General features: G+C 32.3%; 2 protein-coding genes and 1 long non-coding RNA gene across 5 annotated transcripts; 1 reads left to right on the top strand and 2 right to left on the bottom strand.

The window, feature by feature from the left end:
• Positions 1-2,447: 2,447 nt before the first annotated feature.
• On the bottom strand, positions 2,448-14,167 carry LOC130623801 (uncharacterized). Its single transcript, XR_008981158.1, has 2 exons — positions 11,807-14,167; positions 2,448-2,625 (listed from the first exon to the last, which is right to left on the bottom strand). It is a non-coding gene; the product is annotated as an uncharacterized LOC130623801 (long non-coding RNA).
• On the top strand, positions 6,903-10,790 carry LOC130623800 (uncharacterized). 2 transcript variants are annotated; one of them, XM_057439321.1, is made up of 2 exons: positions 6,903-7,567; positions 9,071-10,790. In XM_057439321.1, exons 1-2 carry the CDS (start codon positions 7,464-7,466, stop codon positions 9,432-9,434), a joined length of 468 nt encoding a protein of 155 aa, XP_057295304.1. In that variant the 5' UTR covers positions 6,903-7,463; the 3' UTR covers positions 9,435-10,790. The 2 variants fall into 2 exon arrangements, 1 of the variants encoding a protein (XP_057295304.1); XR_008981157.1 differs by lacking the exon at positions 6,903-7,567 and adding an exon at positions 7,900-8,970.
• A 1,950-nt stretch (positions 14,168-16,117) lies between the features above and the next one.
• Positions 16,118-23,482, bottom strand: LOC130623844 (developmentally-regulated GTP-binding protein 1-like). 2 transcript variants are annotated; one of them, XM_057439372.1, is made up of 13 exons: positions 23,386-23,482; positions 22,689-22,812; positions 21,813-21,956; positions 21,670-21,701; positions 21,423-21,492; positions 20,296-20,395; positions 19,343-19,412; positions 18,641-18,771; positions 18,296-18,350; positions 17,704-17,816; positions 17,373-17,495; positions 17,029-17,124; positions 16,118-16,192 (listed from the first exon to the last, which is right to left on the bottom strand). In XM_057439372.1, exons 1-13 carry the CDS (start codon positions 23,425-23,427, stop codon positions 16,186-16,188), a joined length of 1,107 nt encoding a protein of 368 aa, XP_057295355.1. In that variant the 5' UTR covers positions 23,428-23,482; the 3' UTR covers positions 16,118-16,185. The 2 variants fall into 2 exon arrangements, with proteins under 2 accessions (XP_057295355.1, XP_057295356.1); XM_057439373.1 differs by lacking the exon at positions 16,118-16,192 and having other exon boundaries at positions 17,025-17,124.
• Between the last annotated feature and the right edge of the window lie 2,754 nt (positions 23,483-26,236).

The following is a 26,236-nucleotide window of genomic DNA, read 5'->3' as shown; positions in this document are numbered from 1 at the left end:
GTTTAGTCTAATGCAGCCACACGAAAAAATTCTCTGTCGAAACCTAAAATGTTTAGCACTCTGTCAACTAAGAACCCTACTTTTAACAGATATATGTTTTCACTTACGTACACTTGCTACTGTCTTCTGGAATTTAATACTTTTTGAAAAATGCACTTTGTTGTCCAATAACGTCTGAAACTGTTGCAGGGAAAAATTTCTCACAAAGAATCTCTTGTATCGCATTGTTCTCCAACATGTGTTTCCAATAAAGTCGCAAGTGTAAATGATGCACACAAGTTGCTCAACAATTTTTATGTTGTCCGAAACCAAGCTCAAAGCCTAGGAGAATTTCAATCTCAATGCTATAATTTTATAGGATTTTTAAATTTCGGTTTTTATTGTGCTTTTTTAAATGTTTTTTAAAGGAATAGTGATTTTATCTCGTTCTTTTCTGAGCAATCTAAAAGCGTAATTGATGGTGCTTTTTTGTAACGCAGCGTGATAGTAACCGGAGAGTAGGATATAAGCATTTAAAAACTAACGCTAGTTAAAACCGGCACAAAAAGTGTCAGTGTGTAAACAGTGTCCGCCCGCGATTTCGAAACAACAACAACAACAAAAAATAATAGTATCGATAAAATAAAGACATAAGTTTGCTGTGTGAAAGAGACTACGAAACCGTTTCTTCATTTTTGAATTTAGTCACATACACGAATGCCGTCACTAAAGTGATAAAATGTAACTAAAAAGCTGAAAACGAGCCGTAACCCTGTTCAGGTTCAGGTGTGAGCGACTAATTTAAAAGTTGAATTATGAATTTGTAGCTTCGTAAAAGCCGTAAACTTTAGTAAGAAATATTATTGAGCGATGAAACTAGAAGATAAAAACACTTTAGTTTGATACTGATTAAATTTTAATGATCTGCAAGACTTATATGAAAAAGCAACAACTAATCAGCCATTTTGTTAGATTACAAAATCGCCGCCTTTTCCAATGAACCCGCGCCAATCAGTTTTCTTTCAAGCCAATGCTATTTTCACCTCGTTGTCATAAAATCAAGATGAGACGACATGCTCTGGGGATGAGTTGAAAATGGGATAAAAAAGCACTCCCTTTTATAAGATATGTTTATTTGCAACATTACAAAGAGAGCACGAAATATTCAATAAGATGTACTGTATGACAAAAATTCTGGCCACGATATTCAATTCGATATTAAATTTTAACAAGGTGTAATTATCGTCTGGATCTTTTGAAAATTACAAACAGAAAATTCTGGAGTATAATATCCCTCCTTCCGTCCGTCCGTCCGCCCACCTTTTTAAAATGAATACGGCAAAAATACAGTAATATCGTCAATGTGTTTTGAAACATAAGCACATTATTTTTAAAATCTTATGAGCTTGTCTATCGTTCCAGTATTTGTCCCCTTGCTTTATCCCTCACCACCCTTCATCCCCCCTCCCCTCCTCCTCCCTCCCTCTCTGTCTGCTACGACTGTTGGTATTATAAACATTGATTTTATTGCTGTTTTTTATGATAAAACTCCTGTTATTACTACCTTGCAATGACAACGCAACTAACTCGCAAGGACTTAGTCAATTTGAGTGCGGGAAGAGGCCTCAAAATATCAAACATGAAACAGGCCCACTCTAGACTAAAAATAATTACTTTATGCGCAGTTTATAAGTACTTATCAAGTTAGACCCCAGCACCTTAGAACTATCAAAAAGCGCAGCGCTGTTAAGAAGCAAAGAAGCATGAAGACAAGATTGAGTACTAGATTTTTTGCTTGTTGGAAAACATTTATTTTTATATATATTTTTTATAGGAGTATCAAAATTGTAACCAGGCTGATCATTATTCTTTTTTTCTCTATTGTTCTAAGCAAAAGACCATTGTTTTTAACTTGAAATCCCAGCCTGATATTTTTATAACGCATATTCCTCTATAAAAAAGCGTTACCTGTTCGCATCTACAATATTTTGCCTGTGCAGCCTTTTTATTTACTTAACAGAACACGCCCTTATGATAAAGCTATAAACAAAGTGAAATAGTATGACAAAAACTTGTCCCCAGGGCTCTTTTTTTCGGACAATCTCCTTGCCATTTAAGAATGCCAGAAAGAAAACAAAGCCCTGGGGACGAGGTTGAGTCTGGTACTGTAAGAGAACCAGCAAGTGAAGCCGATCTTCTGACTTTTTGTATTTAGAGAATATATAAAAGAGGATTTTAAAAATGAACAACCTTGTTCTCGGGGCCTCCTGCCTTTTTGAAGACGTTGACCGCGACCCTGTTATAACAGATCAACACAAACAAAGCTTGGGAACGAAGATGGATAATAAAGCTATTATTTAAGCTTTTATAAGCACGCCATATGTTTCCGAGATCCTTTGGAATAATCTGCATATAGCTTCTCATGTATAACTCCGCCTCCAAAACATCTTAGTATGAATTCAGATATATTTTGTGGAAACGTGTAAAGATATCTTGGACATAAAACGCTCGTTCCTTTACCGTTCTTTAAAGCTTGTCTCTGTTATTTTGTGCGGTGATTTACGTTTAGAACAGCGAGTGGTTACGAAGCTCTGTGGGTGAGTTCAGTTGACGCAAGACGATGGACAATACCATCTCTCTGTACTTCTAAATATAAAATAAAATAAGTAAATAAACAAATAAATAAATAAACAAATAGTAAGGATCTTAGGACCGTCACTAATTACGATTTCGTTCCCAGGTCTTTTTTATATTTCTTTCTTTTGCGCTATTTTTCAAATAAGAAAACAGGATAGAGCTTGGGAACTACAGACTACTTACATAATAAAATGACACAAACAAAATGTCCGAAGACATAAATTATGCATTGCATTTGAATTTTTAATAAGTTTGGAAAAAATTAGGACAATTTTTTTCTTACTTTACAAAGATTTTTATTACATCGTTGCTGGAAATTAAAGTTGGCTTGAGAGAGTTGATCTTTGAAAATTCTAATAATGAAGTTTAAAATCAATTGGTGGTAATTTTCTATAAATTTCGTTTTGTTTTTAATTTTTTTATTTTCCATGTTTTTATTTTTATTGTTATATTTTATTTGCTTTAATTTTTGTTTTAGCATATAATCTTCACTTTCAACATTTATTTTGAATATTTTTTAACCCTTATAATATATGTAGTTTCTTTGGCTCGTACCAAATAAGCACCTTTTTTCTGTATTCATAACAGGGCGTCTAATTTGAACGTTTGCTTAAGAAAGACGTTTAAAATTCAGTATAGTAAAAATAATTTTTATTTTAATACCCACAGTACCAAAATACAAGGTAAAACCTTCTGAAATAATTAAGTCACTGGAAGGTGTTATTCGTACGACGTTTTAAAATTCTTTCTTTGTTCTTTGATATGCAAGAAGTCAATTGTTAATACGAGGGTATTGTGAACGTCAATCAGCAATTCATCGTGAATAGAGGATAAAACTATTTTATTTCTGCATATACGAAGTTCGTAAAAATAGACTTTGAGACTCTCACACTAGCTAAGAGTTTGGGATACAAAGCTGTTTCTTTCAATTGTGTTTACTAGTTTTGGAAGAAATAGTTGATGTTGAAGTAGAATGATCTTAAAAGAACGAAAAACTGGTTAGAAATAGAATTGTTTTTAAGTAACTTTAGATTCAAATTATTATTATTTTTTTTTATGATCTAAGTAGAAAGATTGAATACGTTTTGTGACTTTTAATTGTCGTCAAAAATTCAGACTCAACATTGTTATATACTAGGGTCGCATAAGAAAGAAACAGGTATTCAAGGAAATAGGTAGACTACCAGAACAAAATTCCAACTAACAACATTTGAATCCAATCTTTGTTTTTAAATACACATTCTTTTATAAAAGCGACCTAGTTGCTAAGAGTCTAGGTCTTAGACTGAGGCGTCTCTCCCGTCCTATAATCATTACTGCACCCTCTTGCTTGTTAACTAAAACAAAGTCTTTCAAAAAGCAACAACAGTTGTTTCTTTCAGAAGATTCCAATTACAAAGCATTTGCAATGTGATAATTAGTTGCAGAGAAACCTGTTAAACAACTTGAGAGTCCAGGCTAAAACATTGGGTTGCTTGTAAGAAAACAGGTGGATGCTATGTTATTATTATCTATACTATAATGCCCGTATACGTCTGTCCGTCCGTCTGTCTGTCACGCAAAACAGTAGCTTAGCTGCGCAAGTACCGAGGCGCACGCAATGCGGTATAAAAAGGACGGGCGAATCCGTGGATTTTTCCACGGGCTAACGACTAGTTATTATTATTATTATTATTGTTCAACTTAGCTGAGTCACTTTATGTATATATCTTGTCTGGAAATGTTGTTGCAAACACGGAGATATTTTGTCCTAAAATAAGGTATGTAATCAACAGAATCCCTCCCTCCTTCTTAAATGCGTCTCCGGTTCGTCTCGCATGCAGGAAACTTTTTGATCTATTTATAAACTATTACTAAAAATATACTGCTTTTACTAGAATTTAATTTGTCACAATAGAAGTGTGTTTTCAATTAGAATCTTAAATTTTCCATTTGAAGAAGGGTCTGAGAATCAGGTTGCATCTAACTAAGGAGATAGTATAGGAACTTTGCTTCTACCACTCCTTGTAGATTTTCTTATTAACTACATGGTGTTTAGTATGATCACCAACAAAGTGCATGAGAAAAGAAAGCGATAGATTTTTTTTGAATGTAAACCTTTATTTGTGGCAATTGCGTGATAGGCATTAGAATGCGGACGCTAGGTATAGCGATGTCATTTTCAGTCAATTTTTTGTACAAAAATATATTTTAAATAAATACAGATAAATCAGAAGGTATCTATCCGTCTTCAACCCATTACAGTTTAACCACTTAAGAACTTTTCTGTAAAAAAAACAACGACCAAAAAAGATCTCTTTTCAGCAAATTCCTTTTTCTGCCTACGACGCAGTTGTTAGAGTCAAAATAACTTTGAGCGGAAAATGTAAACATTGAAAAGTGTCTATACCTGTTTAAGTTTCCAGGACGAAAAATGTTTTTTTAGTATACATCTGTTATTTGATTTATTCATTGATAAATTGAATTTAAAACAATTTTTTCGCTTGAAACATAACTTGGTGGCAGCTTCTTTCTGCGCAAAGTTGTAATAGACCCGTATCCCGATTTAAAAATCCGAGTAACCTATTAAATTTTAAAACCAACTAGTCTAGCTGAGAGAAACATTTGGATAAACAACGTAGCCGGGGGACAATATTTAAATTAATATAAACACGATCCCCTTTTACTAACTTCAATTTCTCTTTGTTTTCATAAGCATATGGTGTTTATTTTTAATAAATATATATAAAAAAAAATTACCCTAAATTTCTTTTGTGTATGTGTATGCTATGAAACCGATTACAATACAATTAATGAGTTACTCTCCTACACGGTGCTTTATTTTACACCGACAATTCTCTGTTTCTTGGATTCTTTTTTATCAATTAAGTCGGTCACAAAGGAGAAGATTTTTACTTTATTAATATTTTCCCCGTAGCATGTGTTTATTCTTGTAATATGTACCCACGTATTATTTAGCGGGGTCGGCTTGTATTTGACACCTGATTGGTTTGAACGAGCACGTGATTTCTTATGCGTATTTTACAGAACAGAATAACTAAAAGTCAATTTTTTGAAAACACTTGCATTACTGGATATAAAAGATGGTTTTAAATTTAGAATTTAATTGTTTACTAAATGTTGAAAACAGCCTAAAGATCATTATAAAAAAATAAGTCTTATCCTTTAAATGAAGACAATGTAGTTTTTATAGAGGACATTGTCCTCTAATATAGGATCTGTTGTTGAGAGAATATTTCTTGAAATACACATATTTTTTATACGCAATAAAATTTCGGCTTTACTGTTTAATTTTGCTTAATATTTTCTTGTTTACAGGCTTAACCATTATTCAGTTATTGCTTGTTGACTCATTACTTGAAATGACCAAATTTACACTTTTCTTTCACATTTAGACTAATGAGCCAATTGAAATTAAACTTTTTTTGCATGAAACTTATATAACCTTTAAGGCAAGATATGTTTCAGCGACTATTATTGTATACTTTTTGTGTATTAGTTTGCGTTTTAGTACTTTTTATTATTATTATTATTTTTTTTTTTCGTTGCTTTATTTTCTTAAAAGATTTGAGCCTCTTGTTGTTCATGGAAATTGTACATAAAAACATATAGCAAATAGTCAGTTTTACTTAACATTTTTACGAGGCAAGCATTTATAAGTCGAGCAATCAACAGAAACCATCCCTCCTTCAATCTTCAATCATCCATTTTCTGGTTTGTCTCGCATGCAGGAAACTTATTGGCCTATTTATAGCTATTTACTAATGATGTAAACACTGCAACTTTGTGATTATACACTCTACAAGTTTGTTGTTAAAGAGATGTTTCCTGCTGCATCATGAAATATAAAATTTTGCAGAGTCAGCATATTTTTTGATTGCTCCATACAAAGTTTATCCTTAAAGAGGTATTCCCCGCTGCATTTTAACAATATAGAGTCAGCATATTTTAAAGGCAAGCAATCTTTTTAATTTGTTTCAATAAAAATAAAATGTTGTTAAAAAAAACTCTCACAATAAAATCCATGAAATTTCATGCAAAGGAATTTCTTGCAGAAGCAAATTAGGCCCCACCCTACTGTAATAATAAGTTACTATGAAAACAACCTCGTCTCCAGAGCTTATTTGCTCTCATGATATTTTTGACGGGAACAGTTCAGTCAGATTATCATAGATGAAAAAGAGCCATGGAGATGAGGTTGTAAGAAGGCGTGGTTTTCCCAGCTAGTCTGTTGTATCTTCAAGTCACAGTATGTAAGGAAACAGTTAATGTTGCGTAATGTTTTCAAATTTATCTGTTATAATCTAACATAAAATATATATGAAATGGAGGAATAACTATGAGAAAAAATAGATAAGAAAATATAAGGTTCATATTCCAAAAACATTTTGCTATAAAAACTGATGCAAAATAAAGGTAAGCTTAGTGTTCATGACACATTCTGTGTTATCTCATCAAAAATTAGAAAATGAAAACTTTTCTTGCGAATCAGGGAAGTAGTTAATTATGAAGCGACATCACAAAAGTGCAAGGGGAAGGGGGTAGATGGTGAATTTAGCTTTCAACAATCAAATCAATTTAATTTACTTTCTATAAGATATGAGGCTGACAATGCGTAAGTTAAATGTGCAGTGCCGTGTAACACCTTATCGAACGTATTTGTTACAAAAAGTTTCAATCTGCAAGTGGAATATAAAGAGCAAATTTCTTACAAGAAGTTTAAATTTGCAGCTATCAATATGGATGTGAAATATACCACCATATAGAACGTATTTCTTACAAGAAATTTGCATCTATCAATATAGAAGTGGCAAATACCACCGTACAGTACATATTTGTTACAGGAAATGATGAAAATCTACAGCTATCATTATGGGCATGGAAATAACATGCAATTTGGTGCAGCAAAGTATCCTTTAAAGCGAACAGCAGTTATATATTTTAACATGAAGTATGATTTTATACATGTCCTCTCTTTCTAACTTAACTATCAACAAAATGAGACTATAACGAGAGTAGAGAGACGTATTAAACTAGCTAGCTTTTGTGATGGGATTCATTGAAACAAATTCGAACGCCTCCCCCCTACCAACCACCATAATAAAACTTAAATAAAAATCTCACATGAGTGACTCCCCCACAATTTTCGCCGGGAAAAACCCTTCTTAAAAGCTGTTTTGGGAATGTCTAAATTTGGTAAAGCGTTATACAATATATTATCTGTTCAATAAAAATTCAATAAAAAAATTGTATTCTCATTGTCATGGCAACTGTTTGGTTTATCGTGTTGCTATGAGCGAATTGAAATCTCATTGGCTTAGAGAAAGCTCTTTTACTTCTTTGGAGAAAAAGAAATAAGTACTTTAGCTGTTTGGTAATTCCTATTGGTGTTATTGCTGGTACAGGATGGTAGTTGTTTGTTACTGTTGTTGTTGTTGTTGTTTCCGTGCGTGGAATGTGTCTTTCTATGTCTAATTTTTTTTTCAAATTACATCTGTGGAAAAGGCAAGTTTGAGCAATTTTTAAAAAAAACTTCACTATTAATGACCTATACTAAATTTCCTCAAAAAAAGCATGAACTTTTTTATACGTACTCCTTCTAATTCTCTGGTGATTGGTTTAAACTTTTTTTGCTACTGGTTGTGACTATGTAGTAATGAATTAAATCGTCAGGGACAAACCGGTTTGTCAAACTAAGCTATTCCTAATTAGCTTTTTGTGTGTGACGGGCCTTCAAAACCAAGGGGGGGGGCTCTTCGGAGATAGCTCGGATAGCTTTGAATACACTATTTCCTTTAAGGAAAAGAGAGACCTAACCATGGTGGGGCTCACCTTAGATAATATATTTGGCTTTCACTTTCAAAACAAATTCTTTAGCCTTAGTGTTTGTTTTAGTAATAATATTTTAGTGTTGCGTTGGATGCAGTTTCCGGGGTCTGGGAAATTTAAAAGCAGTGGACCACCTTGCAAGAAAATCTTGTTTCGCTATAAAATAACAAAGAATCTCTGTTGCGCTGTTGGGGTAGCATTTTGTTTCTTTGTTGCTGATGGCAACGCGAGACTCATTAAAATAAAAAGTTGCAGAAAAAAAGAATTTATTAAAGGAGGCGGAGATGCCTTTTGCAAAATTTACATAAAAAACTTATGTAAAGAAAATGACCTCTCTTATGTAAAGAGAAAGATCTTTTACGAAAACCATTATTTAAAAAGGGCTTCAAAACTGCAGTGTCATGTTACCCCCGGGGGATTTTAAATGAGACTGGAAACTAGTTACCAATTTCTTTTTTTCTTTTTACTATTTGTGACGTAAACAAGTCACGAGTTGAAAAAGAAAAAGAAGCGCTCTTCGAAAGTGTAAGGAATAAAATATTTTCAAATCCTTATAGATGGCAAATAAAGTTTGAACTTACGTACTGAAAGCATGTAGCACTAATATGTTACTTTGTTACTAAAGGTATATGAAACCAAGGAAAACGAAAGGAAACTTGTCTTCACTGGATTGCTCATCTCTTCATAACTATATGAGGTTAATTTCAAAAATGTGTTTGCCACACATACTGGAAGAAAAAATCAAACGCAAAGTAGCTACTGTCAACTTAGAGAGTGTGAACACGCAAATCATGCAGTCGATGATTATTATGTCATCTAGAAGACTGGTTCAGATGGGAGATCAATTAGATCGAAATTATAAAAAAATTCAAGATGGCCGAATTTACGACAACAAAAGAAAACAAAAAAGAAATGAGGATGAACGTGAGAATTTGTTCATGGTGGTTTGCAACCAAGCAGTTTATTTAATACTCAGGCTGATATTTTAAATATTAAAATGGTAGCTGCTCTACCGGAACATGTAATTATATTTGTACAGAATTTGTGCAAAGTTGAAAACTTTTTTTAAGTAAAACAATATATACGAGCAAGGATTAGTAAAAATTTATCTTAGTAAGTTCAGGAACGGTTTTAAATATAATATGTTGATCATGATTTTTCTTACCGCTAATTTGAAATTGCGAAGATTTCATTCTATGTACGAATCTTTTTTCCTACCTGATGATATTCAATTTTTGTGTAAAAAACCAATGATCAATTTACTTGACTATACTGTTGACTGAAAATAGGAAAAATGGACTGTTTTTTTTTGCATAAGATTGCGATATTTTCCCTCCTTTTTTCTAAATGTTTTAAAATGTTTTTTATAATTTTTTTCCAACTGGCAAGAACATATTTCTTCATCGCTATATCTATAGTTTGCCTTGATAATCCATATCATTGTTTTAATAATTTAAAATAAAATCAAAGCCATAGCAAGAAAAATAAAATTTGCAGAGTGTAAAAGAACGGTAGTGGAGGGGTGGAGCTCACTAAAATCTCGAAAACTTCGTAGTCTAAAGTTAACAAAAAAAATTGAAAAATACTTTGATGACTAAACATTTAGGAAATATTCATCACTCACTCCCAACCTTTTCCCCAGACCTTTTTTCTATTCATGGTGCATTTTTCTACGTCTGGGGTCAAGCTTACCCTTCTCTGTTACTTGCTATGGTCCTGGAATTTGTTACACATTTCATGTGGATAAGTAAATATGAAGTCTCCACGACATTTTTTAACCATGGAAAATTTGCCATAAAGTATAGCGAACTGAAGGGTATGTTTTTTTACCAATATTGATATATATATATATATATATGTATAACATATATAATATATATATTTAATATTTGTTTGTTATTATATTTTTAGGAAATTTATAACTGTTAATAATTTTAAAGAAAATTTGAAACGAAAACTTTTTATTTCAATAATGATAAAATATTAATTTTAAAATTTTTAGAGTAACACTAACCTCGCTTTCATGGAATTTTTTTCCTACAAAAAATTTAAAAACACCATGAAAACGAGGTTAGTTGGGAGGTTAACATCATTTTTTATTTTTTTTAAGGATAGGCTAAATATTTTTATTTTAATTTTTTTAAACAAAAATTACTTTTACTCCTAAAAGTTGATATATCTTAGCGTTTGTAGCTATTGCCTTAAACATCTTTTGGTGGTTTCTCAGCTTATGAACATTTAGTTGCGTTAAAGCAGCATATAAGATTTACAACTCATGTATATATATATACGCAAAAATATAAGAACGAACTTGTATAATTAATTTTAAATAAGAATTTCCCTTATTATTGTATAATTATTTCTTAGAGAGTCTATATTTCACTAAACTAAGCTCTCAAATGATATTTCGCTTGATTAAGTTCATTCTCTACGTGAGACGTCACGACTAGTACCAGTCCTCCTCGTGTTGCTCTAAGAAAACGTTGTTACAATACCAGACGTAACATGTCAAACTTCTCAATGTCGGAACTTAGAATCTTTAGGTTATTTGGTTAGTTCCAAAATCTTAAAGTGTGCAAATTGTGCTGACATCAGCACCTTTAAGTTCTACAATTTTTCGGACATTTTAGGGTCGTTTAGCAGGTTGTTTCATAATGCGAACATTGTGCGGACATTGTGCGGACATTGCAGAAAGTACAGATATCGTATTTTTGACGTTGCCTACTTGAACTTACACCCCTGCCAAAGTATAGCTTGGCAAGTACCATTTTTGTAATCGGAACCGGCGACACAACATGACAAGATACAAGATTCCCTTAGCACGAGGTTGTTAAATTTTTACTCATTATGAATTTGCCAAGAACAACATTAAAAAACTTTTTAAGTTTTTAAGAAGCAAAAAAATAATAATAAAAGGTGGAAAGGATCGTCCGATACTAATGCTACATTATCGGTAACAGTTTTGATGGTACACCATATATCAACATATATCAAATGAATTCTATGTTATAGAAAAAGGAACTGGGATCGAAGATGCCAAAATATACATAAAATAATTAGTCTTTAGTCCGTTAAAAAAAGATGATATTTCGTGCATTGTTAACATAAAGTGCTGATTTACTTTTTCAGGGGAGAGGGTCCGAAATAAACCTACGTGCAACCATATATGAAGAATCAACACTTGTTGTTTTTATTTCGGGACGTCAACTCGCCGTTCCATTATAAAAAAAGAAATAACAGACTCTGGGAACGAGGTTGGGATATGAAAGTTAGAAAAAATAGTGTGCAACGCAATTTTAGCAGGCGCAGCAAGTTAGATGTTTTTAAACAGAATATTTTAACATTTTTATTAAAAACTCACGTCATGTTTCGTTTGTTTGTATTCTTCTCAAAATAACTTCTCTCAACCATACATCAGTAGAATACTTCAACACAGACAAAAATACCATTCATGTCTACGAGGTTCAAAAACTTTTTTACTCAACTGCTTGAAACTCGTCTAGGATGGCAGGTGAAAAGACGATAATACAGGAAGCATTGAGGGTTAGTTTTGTAGTAACCAATAGGAAACCAGTTTTGTTAAGATTTGATGTTTCATTGGCTGGTAAATTCGAGAAAAAAATGATGTCTGGAAGTTCATTGGTCTCTTTAAAAAAACAAAAGGCATATTTATTTATTCATATGTAAATATGAGTTTATCTTTTCTCTTTGTGTGCAAGGGCCAGCAATGGAACATAAGATTTATTCGCCTGAGTCACCAATATGCTTCTTAAATGTTGGTGTAGAAGTTCTATCAATTCCAATCCAGTTCATTGGTTTCCTCTACTTAAAGTGGGTTATCTCTATCCTGAATACCCTCTAACTCTAAATTATAACTTTCTCCGATAAATATACGGGTTTTTTGCCGTTTTTTCTCTCTGCACGTCTTTTGTCTATCTCGAACAAATCTTCTGGTCCCTTTCGATTTCGAGATAGAAATAGCCCAATGTTATTCTTTCCCGCCAAATAATATTGCAGCCATTATGATTATTCTTTATTCGTTACCATTCTCCTTTACGCTTGTATTGTTTCTTAAAGCGGATTTACACGGGGTAGAGAGTTTTGCAATAACAGATGCAACCATTCATGTTGCTTTTTTATTTGATTTTTCATTTTTTTGTTCATTAAAAGTAAGAATTATAGCTGTAAATAATTAAGCTAACCAATAAGATTGCATTTAAGTAGCGGAGACATGCTTGGAAACATTATTAGCTCTAATAAAAACCCACCCTTAATGTGAAAATGTTGTGTGTACAAACAAGATGAATTGTTGCGATGACGTACTGACAATTCCGACAAAAACAAAGACTTTGTGGGAAATTGAGTAGCAGGAAAGTAACGTCGAGTTGTGCGGCATATATGTAACAATAGTATCACTCTTGAAACGTTGCCAATTTTTATTTTGAAGAAACCCAATTGGTTTTAAAAAAATAGAGAAGTTTTTTTCCTAATATTTCCATGAGAATTTTTTTTTGAGCTAGGCACAATATAAACAGATGGGCACATAGAGATAAACATAACAATAAAGAGGGCAATAAAGAAATAAAATATTATTATAGTTATACAAGAGTTAGAATGTAATGTAGTCTTTTTCCAAGTTCAGAACCAACGTCCAAAGTTTTAAAATAGGAATGACTATAGTCCAGTTAGACTTTCATAACCAAAAATTTACCTTGTATTAACTCAGTTGGTTGTAATTTCTTTTTTCCTCTAGCGTATCTTACGCCATTTTAAACGAGAGTGATATCTGTCATTAGCCTTACTTATTAAACATGGACAGGCCTAGACTTTCCGTCTTATCAGGAAAAAAATAATCAAAATAGCATCTTTTGGTGGAAATAAACAAAAGTACTTGTTTGTTTTGACTTAAAATGGATGCAAATTTGAAAATAAATAAAAAAATGTTTCCGCTATGGAGAGGAGTCCGCTACATCAGGCATGATTAGGGCTCTTTCCAAGTTGGTTTTGTTTCAAAAACCTGCTCTGGGGTGTCAGGATAAAGTTAAATCGCAAAATGGTGAAAAGGCTAGTTTTGCGATAATAAAAGATCCTGGAGGCAATACATTAATGTCGTATAAGTAGATCTCATCCCCCATCCTCCCGTTGTTTCCTCTCATGTTCTCTATATTCAGTAGATTGGAAATTTAGATGAGATGATTAGTATTTCTAGAGAGATGTTGTATTCCAGAGTACCAAATAATATAGAAAAAGTTTTTGAATTTTTTAACTTAATAAAAAAATAGCTACATTTTTGAAATACCTCGTGCCTTTATAAAAATTACCATCTCGTCTCCAGAGAGCTTTTAGGGACTGTTATGTCACAGGTATTGTTAGTATAAAAGCAAATATGTTTTACGTCTAAGATCAAGTGACATCTTCTACAAAACTACTTCGTTCCAATGTTTTCTTAGTCCTATTTACATAGCAACAAATTATTTTAGATCGAGAGCGAATCACATATTATTTGCTATAATGAGGCAATGCCAGATTTTTAAAACCTGTTTGTGGAAAGATTTTTAAACATATTCTTCAAGTAGGATTCGCAGGAACAGAAATCAGAATGTACTGATAAAGATAAAAATGAGAAGATATTCACGACTATAATTTATTCTCTAATGAAACAGAAGAAGGTAAACATGGAAGATAAGATGTGTCATGATTCCAAAATAAGCATTCGCGAAAGGCGTAATAATTAAGGGTATTTTCCACTTCAAGAAAATCTTCCGCGGAACAGAACAGAAAATTTTCTACAAGTAATTTCCACTTCAAAATATTGCGCACATTTCAATACAGAATGTAAACACACTTTGCGCAATTCTCACGAAATAAAATAATCTGATTGGTTAAAAAGTTTTCTACCTGTCGTTTCCGTACACAACGTAAAGAAAAAGTTGAACTCGATTCTACTTTGCTCGGAACGGAACGGACAAGAAAATTTTCCGTTTACGTGATGTAAACATTTTAAGTACGCATGCTCAGAAACTTTTGTTCCTTTCCGTTCCGTTCCGCGGAAAATTTTCTTGAAGTGGAAAACAACCTTTACGGTGCAACACAGCCAGTTTGCAGTGATTCTAAAAATGCACGATTTGGAAACAAACGAACAACCAAGTTAACTTTGGAAAATCCTACCGAGCCGTACATTGGCAATCCAGAAAGATCTTCATTACAAAAACTTTTTCCATTTTCACTTTTGATAAGAGAATTTTTACAAAGGATTATCTAATTTTTATACATGTTTGAAAAAAATAATCCTCATTCAAATCTAGCCATTAATATAGCAGCCTCTTGATGTCAGACATCTCTGAATACTACTGTTCCTTCACTTAGCAACAATCCTAGTTGGACGATGACAAGTCTTTTAAAAATCAATGTAAAGCTGTGTTTAATAACACTATAAAAATTAAATGCAACATTTTTTGTTTTAACGAAAACCGACCTTGTTTACACTTGAAAATATAGAGTACGCAAGAGAAAATAACAAAGCATGTTTTCCATGGGACACGCGACGGAGAGTGTGCAGAGAAATTCTGCTCATTTTTTTAGTCAGGTTCGCCATTCTAGTGGAAAAAAATCTTTTAAGGCTCCTAATTTGAAAGGTGTCTTCGTAAGGTTATTTTTGGTGATGTGACATAGTCTGACTTCCACTTTTCTACAAAAAATCCTGATCAGTTCTTCGTAATTCAAAATATACTTATAAAGAGAACACGTGAGCAAAAAAGGCATTTCCTTCATGGGACAAATGATACGTTCAATGGGGTTTTACGTAATAGGATCTAACATCCCCAAGTATAATCAGACTGGCAAACTGTTTTGGATTGTTGCATCGGTAAATTTAAAAATATCTGAAGCCTGTTCTAATTAGAGTAATCAGATCCATCAAGAGATCTTGAACTATTTTCTTTTGTCTTATCGAAGACCAGGGTTGTCATTCTTTTTATAGCGTTAAATTTGATGAAATTGGCTGGGGAGTTTTGCTGAGAGTCTTCGACTTTTTTCAAGGACATGACGGTATTTTCACAAAAAAATTGAGATTGGAGGACATTTTCGTATTGAAAGGATTTAAAGGTGACGCTAAACGTGGAGAACACGATTGCTGCAAAATTGGTTGTAAAACTACAATCGAACAAGATTGCTGCAAAATTGGTTGTAAAACTACAATTGAACAAGATTGCTGCAAAATTGGTTGTAAAACTACAATTGAACAAGATTGCTGCAAAATTGGTTGTAAAACTACAATTGAACAAGATTGCTGCAAAATTGGTTGTAAAACTACAATTGAACAACATTGCTGCAAAATTGGTTGTAAAACTACAATTGAACAAGATTGCTGCAAAATTGGTTACACTACAATTGGGAAAAAAATAGCATAAAGTTGTTAAAAAATCTAATTTTGGAGAAAACTTTAAGGAGGCTTGGCAATCTTGAACGAAAGTTTAATTTTCCGATTATAAGGATTTCATAGAAATTTGACGGGTAGTTTCGAGTAATGGCCAATATCAAGGGTATGAGAGGTATGGGACCTCAAAATTTGACAATCAGGTGCCTGATAGATAAATATAAAAAGTCAAATAAATAGTAAGGTTAACCTGGTTAAGGGTTTATGGTTAGTTGAAGCTACAAAAACGCAAAGATCTCTTTCGATTAATTTTATTTCGGATATATATCAAATTTGTGTAATAATGTATTGATTCATCTTTTTCGTTACACCCTGAAACAAAAAGTAGAAGTGGTTAATAAATCTTGCTATACACTCCTGAAGCGAGCGTGGAAAAAAAATTAAAATCTTGAGGTTGATCTGAGCGATTTTTTATATTTTACATCGAGCGCTTTAAAAAATAAACAAACAAACAAACAAACAAACAAACAAACAAAAGAGAACAATTTTTTACGTTTGCTAGTTCAAAAATCAAATTTTACTATTTTAACACAAATAACGGGCAGCAATTTTTAGCAAGAACTTTAACAGGGTTGTTCTTTTAATAGAGATTTATAGGACTTCTGATGAGAAATTGCAAGCTTTTTTAAGAAGATGACGGTAATTTTATAAAAAAAAGTTGAGGAAATTTTAAAGGTATCTAGACGAGTGAAGAACAAATTATTTCTGCACTCATGTCCACTTTTGGAGAGGATAAGGACTCTGAAAAAAATTCCAAAAATGAGGAGAATTGAGGAGTTTTGAGGAGCGTGGGAAACCCTGTTTAATATCCGAAGTTTTCTACACTACCTGCAACAAAAACATGGTTAATTCTGGGAATAATTTCTTGCGAAATATTTACTGGCTTATTCGCAAGTGGACTCGCTACCCAGAATATTTAGTAATTCCAGTTGTAAGTCGTTATTTTGAAAACGCATTTTGGTTCAATATTTATGCGGTTTACATTTTACAAGGCGTATTCGCGATAATAAATTCTTGCGAAATGTCTAAATTTGCATGATTCGCAAATCTTTAAAAATTAGGGAAATTTCTTATGACAACGATTTCTCCCAATAAAGTATTACATTATACAACATCGCCAAAATTACTATATATATTGAAGCACTTACTTTTTGACAATTTGTACAACATCTTCGTCTATTAGTTCATGTTCTTTTCCCACTTTTTGCGGTTGATGTTTTACCGATGCTCCCCATACTAGCGCACTGTATAAAAATCAAGATTTGATGATAACACGATTCGCTTCAAAAGTGAGTTCGCCCATGGAGTATTTAAATGACTAAATTTTAGTCAAGTGATAAAATATAAAAATCTTTTGTGTAGTCAATTTTTTAATTTGTGTAATTTTGTTTTAAGACAATGTCAGCAACGTAAAATTATGGCATTCCTGTCTAAATTTGTTTTATTCGTGTTCACACGTACTTAGATGTTTGTTCAAAATTACACCACTTACTATTTCAATTGTTTGGCTATCGACTTGTGTATATTTTCACAGAAGTGTTCGATGGTGGTTTTTCCTTGCTGCAACACGACGGGCGCTGTGTAATCAGGAAGTTGTCCTTTTGGTTTCGTGTAGCTAAAACACAAAAATAATAGATAAAAAATCACACAGCAGCATACATTATAAGGTTCAAAGCTGTTCTGAATTAACCAAGACGGTTCAGGATAAACCAAGACGGTTCAGGATAAACGAACGGTTCAGGATAAACAAAGTACAACACAGCGCATCACATTAGAGCGTTACACCGTGAAGTTAGCTCAGTTTTACAACAATAAATACGTACATTCGAACTAGCGCTAAGTACGACCAAATTTTCTCTAACAGATCATCGAAATTCCACTTATGATGCGCAGAGATTGGCACACAGTGTGGAATTTTGTAAATAATATCTAATTCCTAAACGCAAAATAAAATAAAAGCAATAAAAAAAATTCTGTTCGCTGTTAAAATTAGAATGCTTTGTTATTGTTTATACATGGACGAACAAGCCAATAACAAAAATGACGTTATTTGATTGGTTAAAAGATAAAGGTTCTAGTATAGGGTTATTATAATACTGTCTTTTAGGACCCAACTACTATGAGATGACTTAGAAAGGATAGTAAGAAATCATCGTACAGCTAAATCTCAAAATAGATTTAAATTCGCGTGTATGAAACTAACTGCGCAAGCAAGCACGTGTTGATTGCTTACGTTTCTCAACAAAACAACAATTCTACATTTTTAAAATCACTATTATAAGCGTTTATGGAGCAGTAACAATGAAAATACATCTCAGCCTTTACACACAACAATTTTTTGTTGTTATTTGTAAACATTGTCTTGTGCTGGTTTCAATTTTAATGCAGAAACATACATATACAAAAAAATATTACCTGTATAGAGATTTGATCGATTTTATTCAACACAAATATGCAGGGTACGTATATCCTGGAATGTAAAACAAATCAGTTTAGTTTTTTTTATAAATACTAGAGAACATCTACTTGGATGCAAAAATGAATATACACTTTACATTGTTCGGAATCATGCTTGGCGTGGATTTCGCACTGAAGACGGAGGGGAAGGGGGATGTAACAAATCAAAATATATAGCTAATCTACTAACTTTACATTTTCTCTTTCCTACCTTTGTTATTCTTTCAACATACCAGACATACAGTAAAGGGGAATTAGGGTTTTATAGACACACAAATCTTACATAAGAAAAGCAGATCAAACCTGTTTCCTTCGATAGCATCAATGAGATCATCTTCTGTGGCGTCTTCACGTAGCGTGACATCAGCGTTACATATTCGAAATTCAGACAAGATGGATTTGACGAAGTCAGCATCAAGGATAGATTGTGCACACTACAATTGAAATTGCAATGTTAGTTTAAAACTTTGCCTTGACATTATTTAGATTTTTTTAGACTAAAAATCCTGACACTTCCCTTATTTTCCAAACTATTCGGAGAATATAGAAATTTCAATAGAGTAAATTTGATACAAGGATATTGATAGGCCCAATTCTTCAAGTACAAATCTGAAATCCGATCCTAGACAATATTTTAACGAAAGAAAATAGTTTAGAGTAAAACATATCAGGCTTTCGCATTCTTTCCTAACAATTTCCTGAATTTCCTGACAAAGTGGATATCCTTTCCAATCTTTCCTACTATTTTACTTACAATGTTAATGAAAAAAGTTCGAAATGATTAATAAAAGTTGAACACCGCCATTATAATAAAACAGCAAAACTAGCATTAACCATTTTCTACCCAGAGCAATTTAAATAGATTTATTAACGCACATTTTCAGAGATATGAGTAGTAATCGTGCTTCCAGAATTATGCAAAACGTTCTGATGCATTCGTTACAAGCGAGGAAAAAAAACATCAAAATGTCTACCATGATAGAGCTTGTGCAAACGTTTACTCACTGTAGTTGTTAAATTGATTCCACCCTTCTCCTTCCTGCGTACAGTAATGTTTGGTGGATTCTTATTTAATCTAAACAGAAAACAAAGTCAAGTGTACTATAAATGAATATTTAGTTCAGTAAATGAATCGATTCCATCTCTGATCCACTTGCAATATATACCATGTTGCAGATCGATTTAGAGCAACTTTCTAACTGCAAACGTGCTAAGTTTAAAAAAAAACACATTTAGAATCAACGATTACGCATCTGTGAATGTTAAAGCCAAAACAGACATAATACTTCTTGTGTTATCGAACAGTGAATTGTTACATTACTTACGTTAGCTTAGCTTACACAAAAAAGTTAAAGAACTTAGCGATATTTTCAAAACAGACCACTATGATGCTTTGGTTGAGCAGGTAGGAAGATTATTAAAATTTCAAACTGTGTAACAGGACCTTGTTTAAAGATAAGGTGTTTATTTCAAAATCAATTTTAACTAGGAAGACAAAAACCGACGTTGAGACCTGTATTTTAAGCAAACTCAACGGGTATAGTCATTCTCAATTTCTAAACAATGTTAATTTCCATCCTACTAATTACTCAGTTAAGTTAGTTATTCACTAGACAAATCTATCACATTAAAAATGACTCCTTTTTTAGGAGGGAGCTTAAAAGAGAAAGGATATAACAAATTCAGCATATTACAAATTTAGCTTTTTAGTTTACGTCAGCAATAAGCAAATTCCGACGTGAATGCCAATATTTAACAAACACGGTGGCACATAGCATATCAATTTGAGAAGTTTTTACTGACGTGGGAATTTTGTGTTAAAAGAACAGCAAAAGACAAACAAGAACATTATTTTCACCTCAAACATCAATTGTGACAATTTAACAAAGTCATATAAATCAAAATAAGTAAGTTTCAAATGATAATTTCTTTTTTAGGTATAAACACAAAAAACACACCTTATACCAAAGCCTTCCAATTCCTTCTCTAATATCTTTTTATGATGAAGCGGCTTTAACACATCCAATACAATTAGAATGAGATTGCATGTGCGTGCAACTATAACAAAAAGTAACACATTAACATTAAGAAGACCCAAGAAATAACATGGTTCACACACAATGTATGACATTTGCAAGACACAATGAATAAATTTAAGCCGTATAAAAATTTAATGAAATCGAGATTAGAATGTGAATGCAAATTTAAATGGAAATTTACACCATCTAGCTCCTAGCTATTATGTTTTAGCAGTCAATATTTAGCTCCTGCATGTATCACAGTGTCCATATTTCACCCAAATTTTGTTTTAAAAACTATCTAAATGTAATAGTTTCATGTTATATAATTGACACACTGCTTTTCAATGTTGTAGTAGGTATTACATATTTTTGCTTTCATCAAAGCCACAATAATAAATTTAAACTGAACACATTTTTCTTTTCATTTTGTATTTTTGTTTTAGACTTTTGAAAAATTTGAAGAAATTTTGAGGCATTTTAAAGTCAAAGTATTTTGCCTTATTTAACACAACCTAATTTTTGCTGAACACTAGTTTCCTATTATCATAAACAAAATCTCATCTTAACAACCAAGCTACCCAATTCAAGAAGAGAATTAGGTTATTGTTCCAGTGGTTAACAGAGGATAGGCCTTGGTTGCATATATTTACTTCGAAACCAGGCTGGGATATGCTTATGCCAAAAACACAATTAGGCTTAAAGTTATGCTTAGGTTACAAATAAAAAAATTTAAACGCTGTCTTGAGTTATAAGGATAAGATGAAATGGTCTTGTTTTTAGCTTTAAAAGAACAGCCACAAACTAAAGGTATAAGCACACAAGTTCAGTGTACGTGTGTCAAATAAGTTTAAAAGTCTGATTCAAATAGGATAAAGAAATTAAAAAAAAGGATTGAACATGGCTAAGCAATATGCTTAGCTTATATGCTTTAAAAAGTTTCTCTATCTGAGCCTAAATATGCTTATAAGCATTATGCCTTTAAATAAAAATAAGCAGCAGAGAGAAAGGACAATGTTGAGCTTAGGTAAGCATGTTAAATATTGGACAGAGAAACAGACATCAACCTGCTATAACTTGTTTTCCTCTTCCCTTTCCGTCTTTAGCTCCTTCAATAATTCCTGGTAAATCCAACAACTAAAACAAAAATGATAAGCAAAACTCTCAGAAAAAGCAAATATACATCAGTATAAAGGGATTATTTTTATCACTTTATAAAACATGGCCCTGCACAATAGACTAAAATCAACACCCCTTATCCAAATACCTTTTACACAACTGCTATAAGAAAAATTACTAAGAAATATATGGTACCTGTATTTTAGCACCCTTGTATCGTATAACACCTTAATTAAAAAGGATAATTATTATGCCAAAACAATATATTTGTCATATTCTAATGAACCAATCATTTCATTCTTTATTAAAAAACTAATTTTGTTCATACTTATACACACCTGGAACAGTGGTCAAAGTTGTAAATTCATAGGCAGCAACTTCAGAGTACACTCCGGCTAAATTTGACAACAGTGTTGACTTCCCCACAGAAGGAAATCCTACGAAACCTATTCTTGAATCACCAGTCTTCGCAACATCAAAACCTGAATAAAAATTAGCCACCATGGTATATATACAGTGCATTTTGTCACTTTAAAAGGCAAAAATTCTTTTATGGTTTTTTAAGGTCCCCCGCATGCCTATATAATATGAAACTGTACAGTTTTTAAGGTGGCAATGTCATATTTTTGCAGACTGAAAAGAATATGAAAATCAGCCCCATGTAGTCTAAGTGAAATTTTAAAATTTTTGTTCAAAAAATTACTTGTGTAGAAATTACTGAACAGTGCTTAAAAAGAAAATGCAAAAAATACTTCATTCATTAAAATTCCATTCACTGCAAAAAAGGCCTAAATTTGACATCTTTATGCTGACGTAATCATTTTAGTGTTAAATTAGACACAAAATATTTTTTTCGAAATATGGTATTGTTTTCTAAATTTCACTAATTGATTTAAAAATAACAATGTAAAAAGAACCAACGCAAAAGAGATTTTTTAGCAATGTATACACAAAAAACAGGAAAGTAAATTTGTTTAAATATTATTAAATATTATTAACAGCCAATGATTTTTGTTGCTACCAAGGAAATTTTTACACTTATTAAATATAACATAATTAGTTCAATATACATATACACATAAATAAAACTTGAAAGAATGAGGCAATACTCCCACGAGACTTTAGGGAACATAAAGAAAGTGCCTGGAAATCGAAAGTGCCTGGAAATACTTGGGATAGAGGCACCTATACTATCTTTCTATAAGGTTTATTACCTTCTCCAGCCTTGCCTCCACCTCCACCTTTCGGTTCAATCAATTCTCGTCTTAATTTTGCAAGTTTTGCTTTCAATGTACCCAAATGATGGCTAGTAGCTTTGTTTTTTTGAGTTCTCGCCATCTAAATAAGTATATGCATATATGATATATATGATGGGTTAAAGATTTTAAATGGTTGTATCATTACAGGAGTTTTTAAAAGCATAATAAGGCCGTCCTTTATTAATTGTTGGTTTGCCGTTTTACGACTCATAGTTTTGTTGCAGGGTCGGTCAGTTAACAGATTATTTTTTTTACCTTTTCGTCAGACAAAAAAAAAGATTTTACTGTCTACTCTACACGTCAGCGTAAATACATACGGTACCGATACATATAAACAAATATGGTAGCCGCTTGAAGTGCGCCATCACGGGCGTAATCTGTTGTTTTTTAAGTATTCATTTGCTTAGCGATTTGTTTCCTATATTTTTATTTAACTATACTTACACCTTATGGAAAAATAATTTGAGTTGGAAGTTCCACTGTTTTTGGGTCGGAAATCGGCAAAATACTGGGAAATTAAAGAATGTAAAAAAATCCCGAACAAAACTTTTTGTGAACAGAGAGAAATTGGGAAGGTAGGTCGGAAAACAGCAAACTATAAATTTTTTAAGGACGGCCTAAAGTAAAGTAATTAATAATATTTGAAACAAACCTCAGACTCAATCTCTGCAATTTTCTGTAATATAGTGCTCATCTTTGCTTTCTTTTATGTATTATTGATTTTTTGGTGGAATTTTAAAATTCTAAAAATAAATTTTATATATATCCTGCTACCTTTATTTTTATTCCGTTGATACCTGATAAGAGTTATCAAAATTTCTTTAAAAAATGTCTTGTGTGTCCCCAGCTTCAGTTAAACTAAAAGAAATATCACAAATTGTCAACACCTGAAATGACCGTCAACTCGAAGCAGAACGATAATATGTTGGTCTGTAACGCCCATAGCGAACATGCTTATGTTAATTGACAAATTAAAATTGCATCGTCAATAACATTAATTTAAGGTCAAAAGCTTAAATTAAGTTTGAAAAGCTAATACGCAATGTACTTATACATTATACAAATAACTGATGTCATCTGGGACCAACATTAAACCAATTTTTAGCAGCTAGGTGAAACAACTTATTTTAAAACGGACAAGTTGATGATGTAAACGGACGGGTTGATGATGTCATTAAAAAACCCATTAAAACTCAAAAAGCCATTAATTTGTTTTGAAATATTTTGTTATATTTTGTTTTACACATTTAGCATCTTTTAAGTTTTACTTCAGGAAGTCTGTTGCTACAAAAGACTAAGCTAAATATTATTATAATTTACTTATGAGTAATAGTAGTAATCGCCCAGTGCTGAGAAAATATTGAAACTATCTTTTTTGTGTTTGCGGTTACATATTCAGTCTTGACAAGACTAAATATTGTTTCTGTGGTGTCCAATGAGAGGTTCTCTCATTGAATGCATTTAAGGGATAGCAAAACAAAAACATACAACATAGTAATTTAAATTCACAATAAACTCACAATCCAACCTCGGCTCTTTGTCTCTTTTTTTATAACGAAACAGCAAAAAGAGAAAAAAACAAGGGATCGAGGTTGCTCACAGTTTTCATTACTTCATATTTATACCCGCTAAAACCAAAACATCTAAAAATATAAGCAGGCGCAACAAAAAATAAAAATAAAATTAAAATGTAGAAGTCCAACAAAATCAAAGGCGTCTAACAACCGTTCCGTAAAAAGCGAAATCTGCTAAAATTTATACTTGCTTTGCCATGCCAGAAGTACACCCCAGACATCCAAAAATCCAACATATATTGCCAAGTCGTACAAAAAAGATATCAACTTAAAGCGTAGCATTTAAAACAGTAACAACAGAAAAATTACTTTTTACAGTTGATAAACAACTGTTAGATAAGTCGCATGCATGATAAAACGGAGGTAAAATTAAATTATTTAGGACATAATCGCCGGGTACAGTGCTGTAGAAAAAAAACATATGGACCCCCTTTTTTCTCATTTGGTGGCTTACTTATGTTTTTAGTAAATTTTAGCGTAAAACCACGTCATAAGAAAGTGACTGACATAGTTACACACATATATATAGGATTTGGCAATAGTTAATGTCCTTTGCAGCATTAAAATTATTTCAAACCATAACAAAGGAGGGTGTTACAGCAAGCATTTTTCCCATATGTTGGTACATTTAACAACAATATTACATTTTACATATTTTTGTATAATCAACAAGGAGAAAAACATGTAAGTCATAAAGGAGAAGGGTGTTATGAAAAGGGTATTCTGCCTTCTTTATATATTATTTTAAAAAATGAAATGAACATGATGATATTTTTCAATAACAAGCGCAATAACCTGTTTATCCTAGAAGTCAGGGAATTCCACAAAGAAAACAACACGTGTGAATCCATATTAGAGAATTTGTGCATGCAATTTTTTTTAATTTTTCCTTTTCTTTTATTGAGTCCCTTAGTGGTGTAAAAGTGTTAAATATATTAACAAAACATTGCTTCATCGTAGGAAGTACCTTTAGCTAGTACATACTGCAGGATTACATTAAAACACAGAACAAGCAGAAAGGCTGTGCCGTACCACGTTGTATCCACTGTAATGGTGAAAACAAAAGTTTTATTTTTATGTGATTTAACAAAAATTAGCTACTTTCGCCAAAATATAAGTGAAAAACAAGATTGTCTAATAAACAGGCCGTCACAAAATGTTTGAGTGAAACCGTAGGTAAACAAACAGCCTTAACTTTAAATGAGCACTGAAATGGAGTTCGATAAAATCGCCAATATAGTAGGTTCATGTTGTTCTTTCCGGCTTGTGGCAAAAAAATCTGTGTCACTTTCTCCACATTTTGTCTTTATTTTATTCCCCATTGTTTTTGGAGACCAAACAAAACAAAACAGAAAAAAGAAATCAAAGCATTGTCTCGTAGTTATTAATTATGATAATTAATGCTTATCACGCGCTTTTTTTTTATTAGCATGAAGGGATTATGGCATATTATAAGCAAAAAAACCCAACGGGGGAGAATGCACATTGTGAAAAGGGGAAATTCTAAAAATTTAGGTATTCTAATTGTCTAGATCTGATAATGTTTCTGTATGGAACAAAGGAAAATAATCAAAAAGTAAGACAGCTAGCAAGGCGAAGCTATCTTCAGAAACAACAACAAGAAGAGGTTGTTGTTGCAAAGAAGTCTGATTTCGGTAAGTTAAAATGTTTAAATAATAAAGAATAACACAGAAACTTCAATTGATTCATCTGATTTATCATGTTTGTTGATACATTTATTGAGAAAAAATCGACCCTGGGATTTCACGCTCCTCTGAAAGGAGAATAGTATTGGTGTAACTGACTAACTAACCCTGTCCCAAATGGTCAATTGTAATGTCACAGATTTAAACTTCGTACCCAAACTCCCTAAGTACTGGGAAGTCATCTAAATGACGTTTCAGGCCAAATTGGTATTTTTTTTTGACA

The sequence above is a fragment of the Hydractinia symbiolongicarpus genome, chromosome 13, assembly GCF_029227915.1.
Source record: "Hydractinia symbiolongicarpus strain clone_291-10 chromosome 13, HSymV2.1, whole genome shotgun sequence".
NCBI classification, from domain to species: Eukaryota; Metazoa; Cnidaria; class Hydrozoa; order Anthoathecata; family Hydractiniidae; genus Hydractinia; species Hydractinia symbiolongicarpus.
The sequence above is the reverse complement of the archived record's forward strand: the minus strand, read 5'-3'. Positions and strand labels throughout refer to the sequence as shown.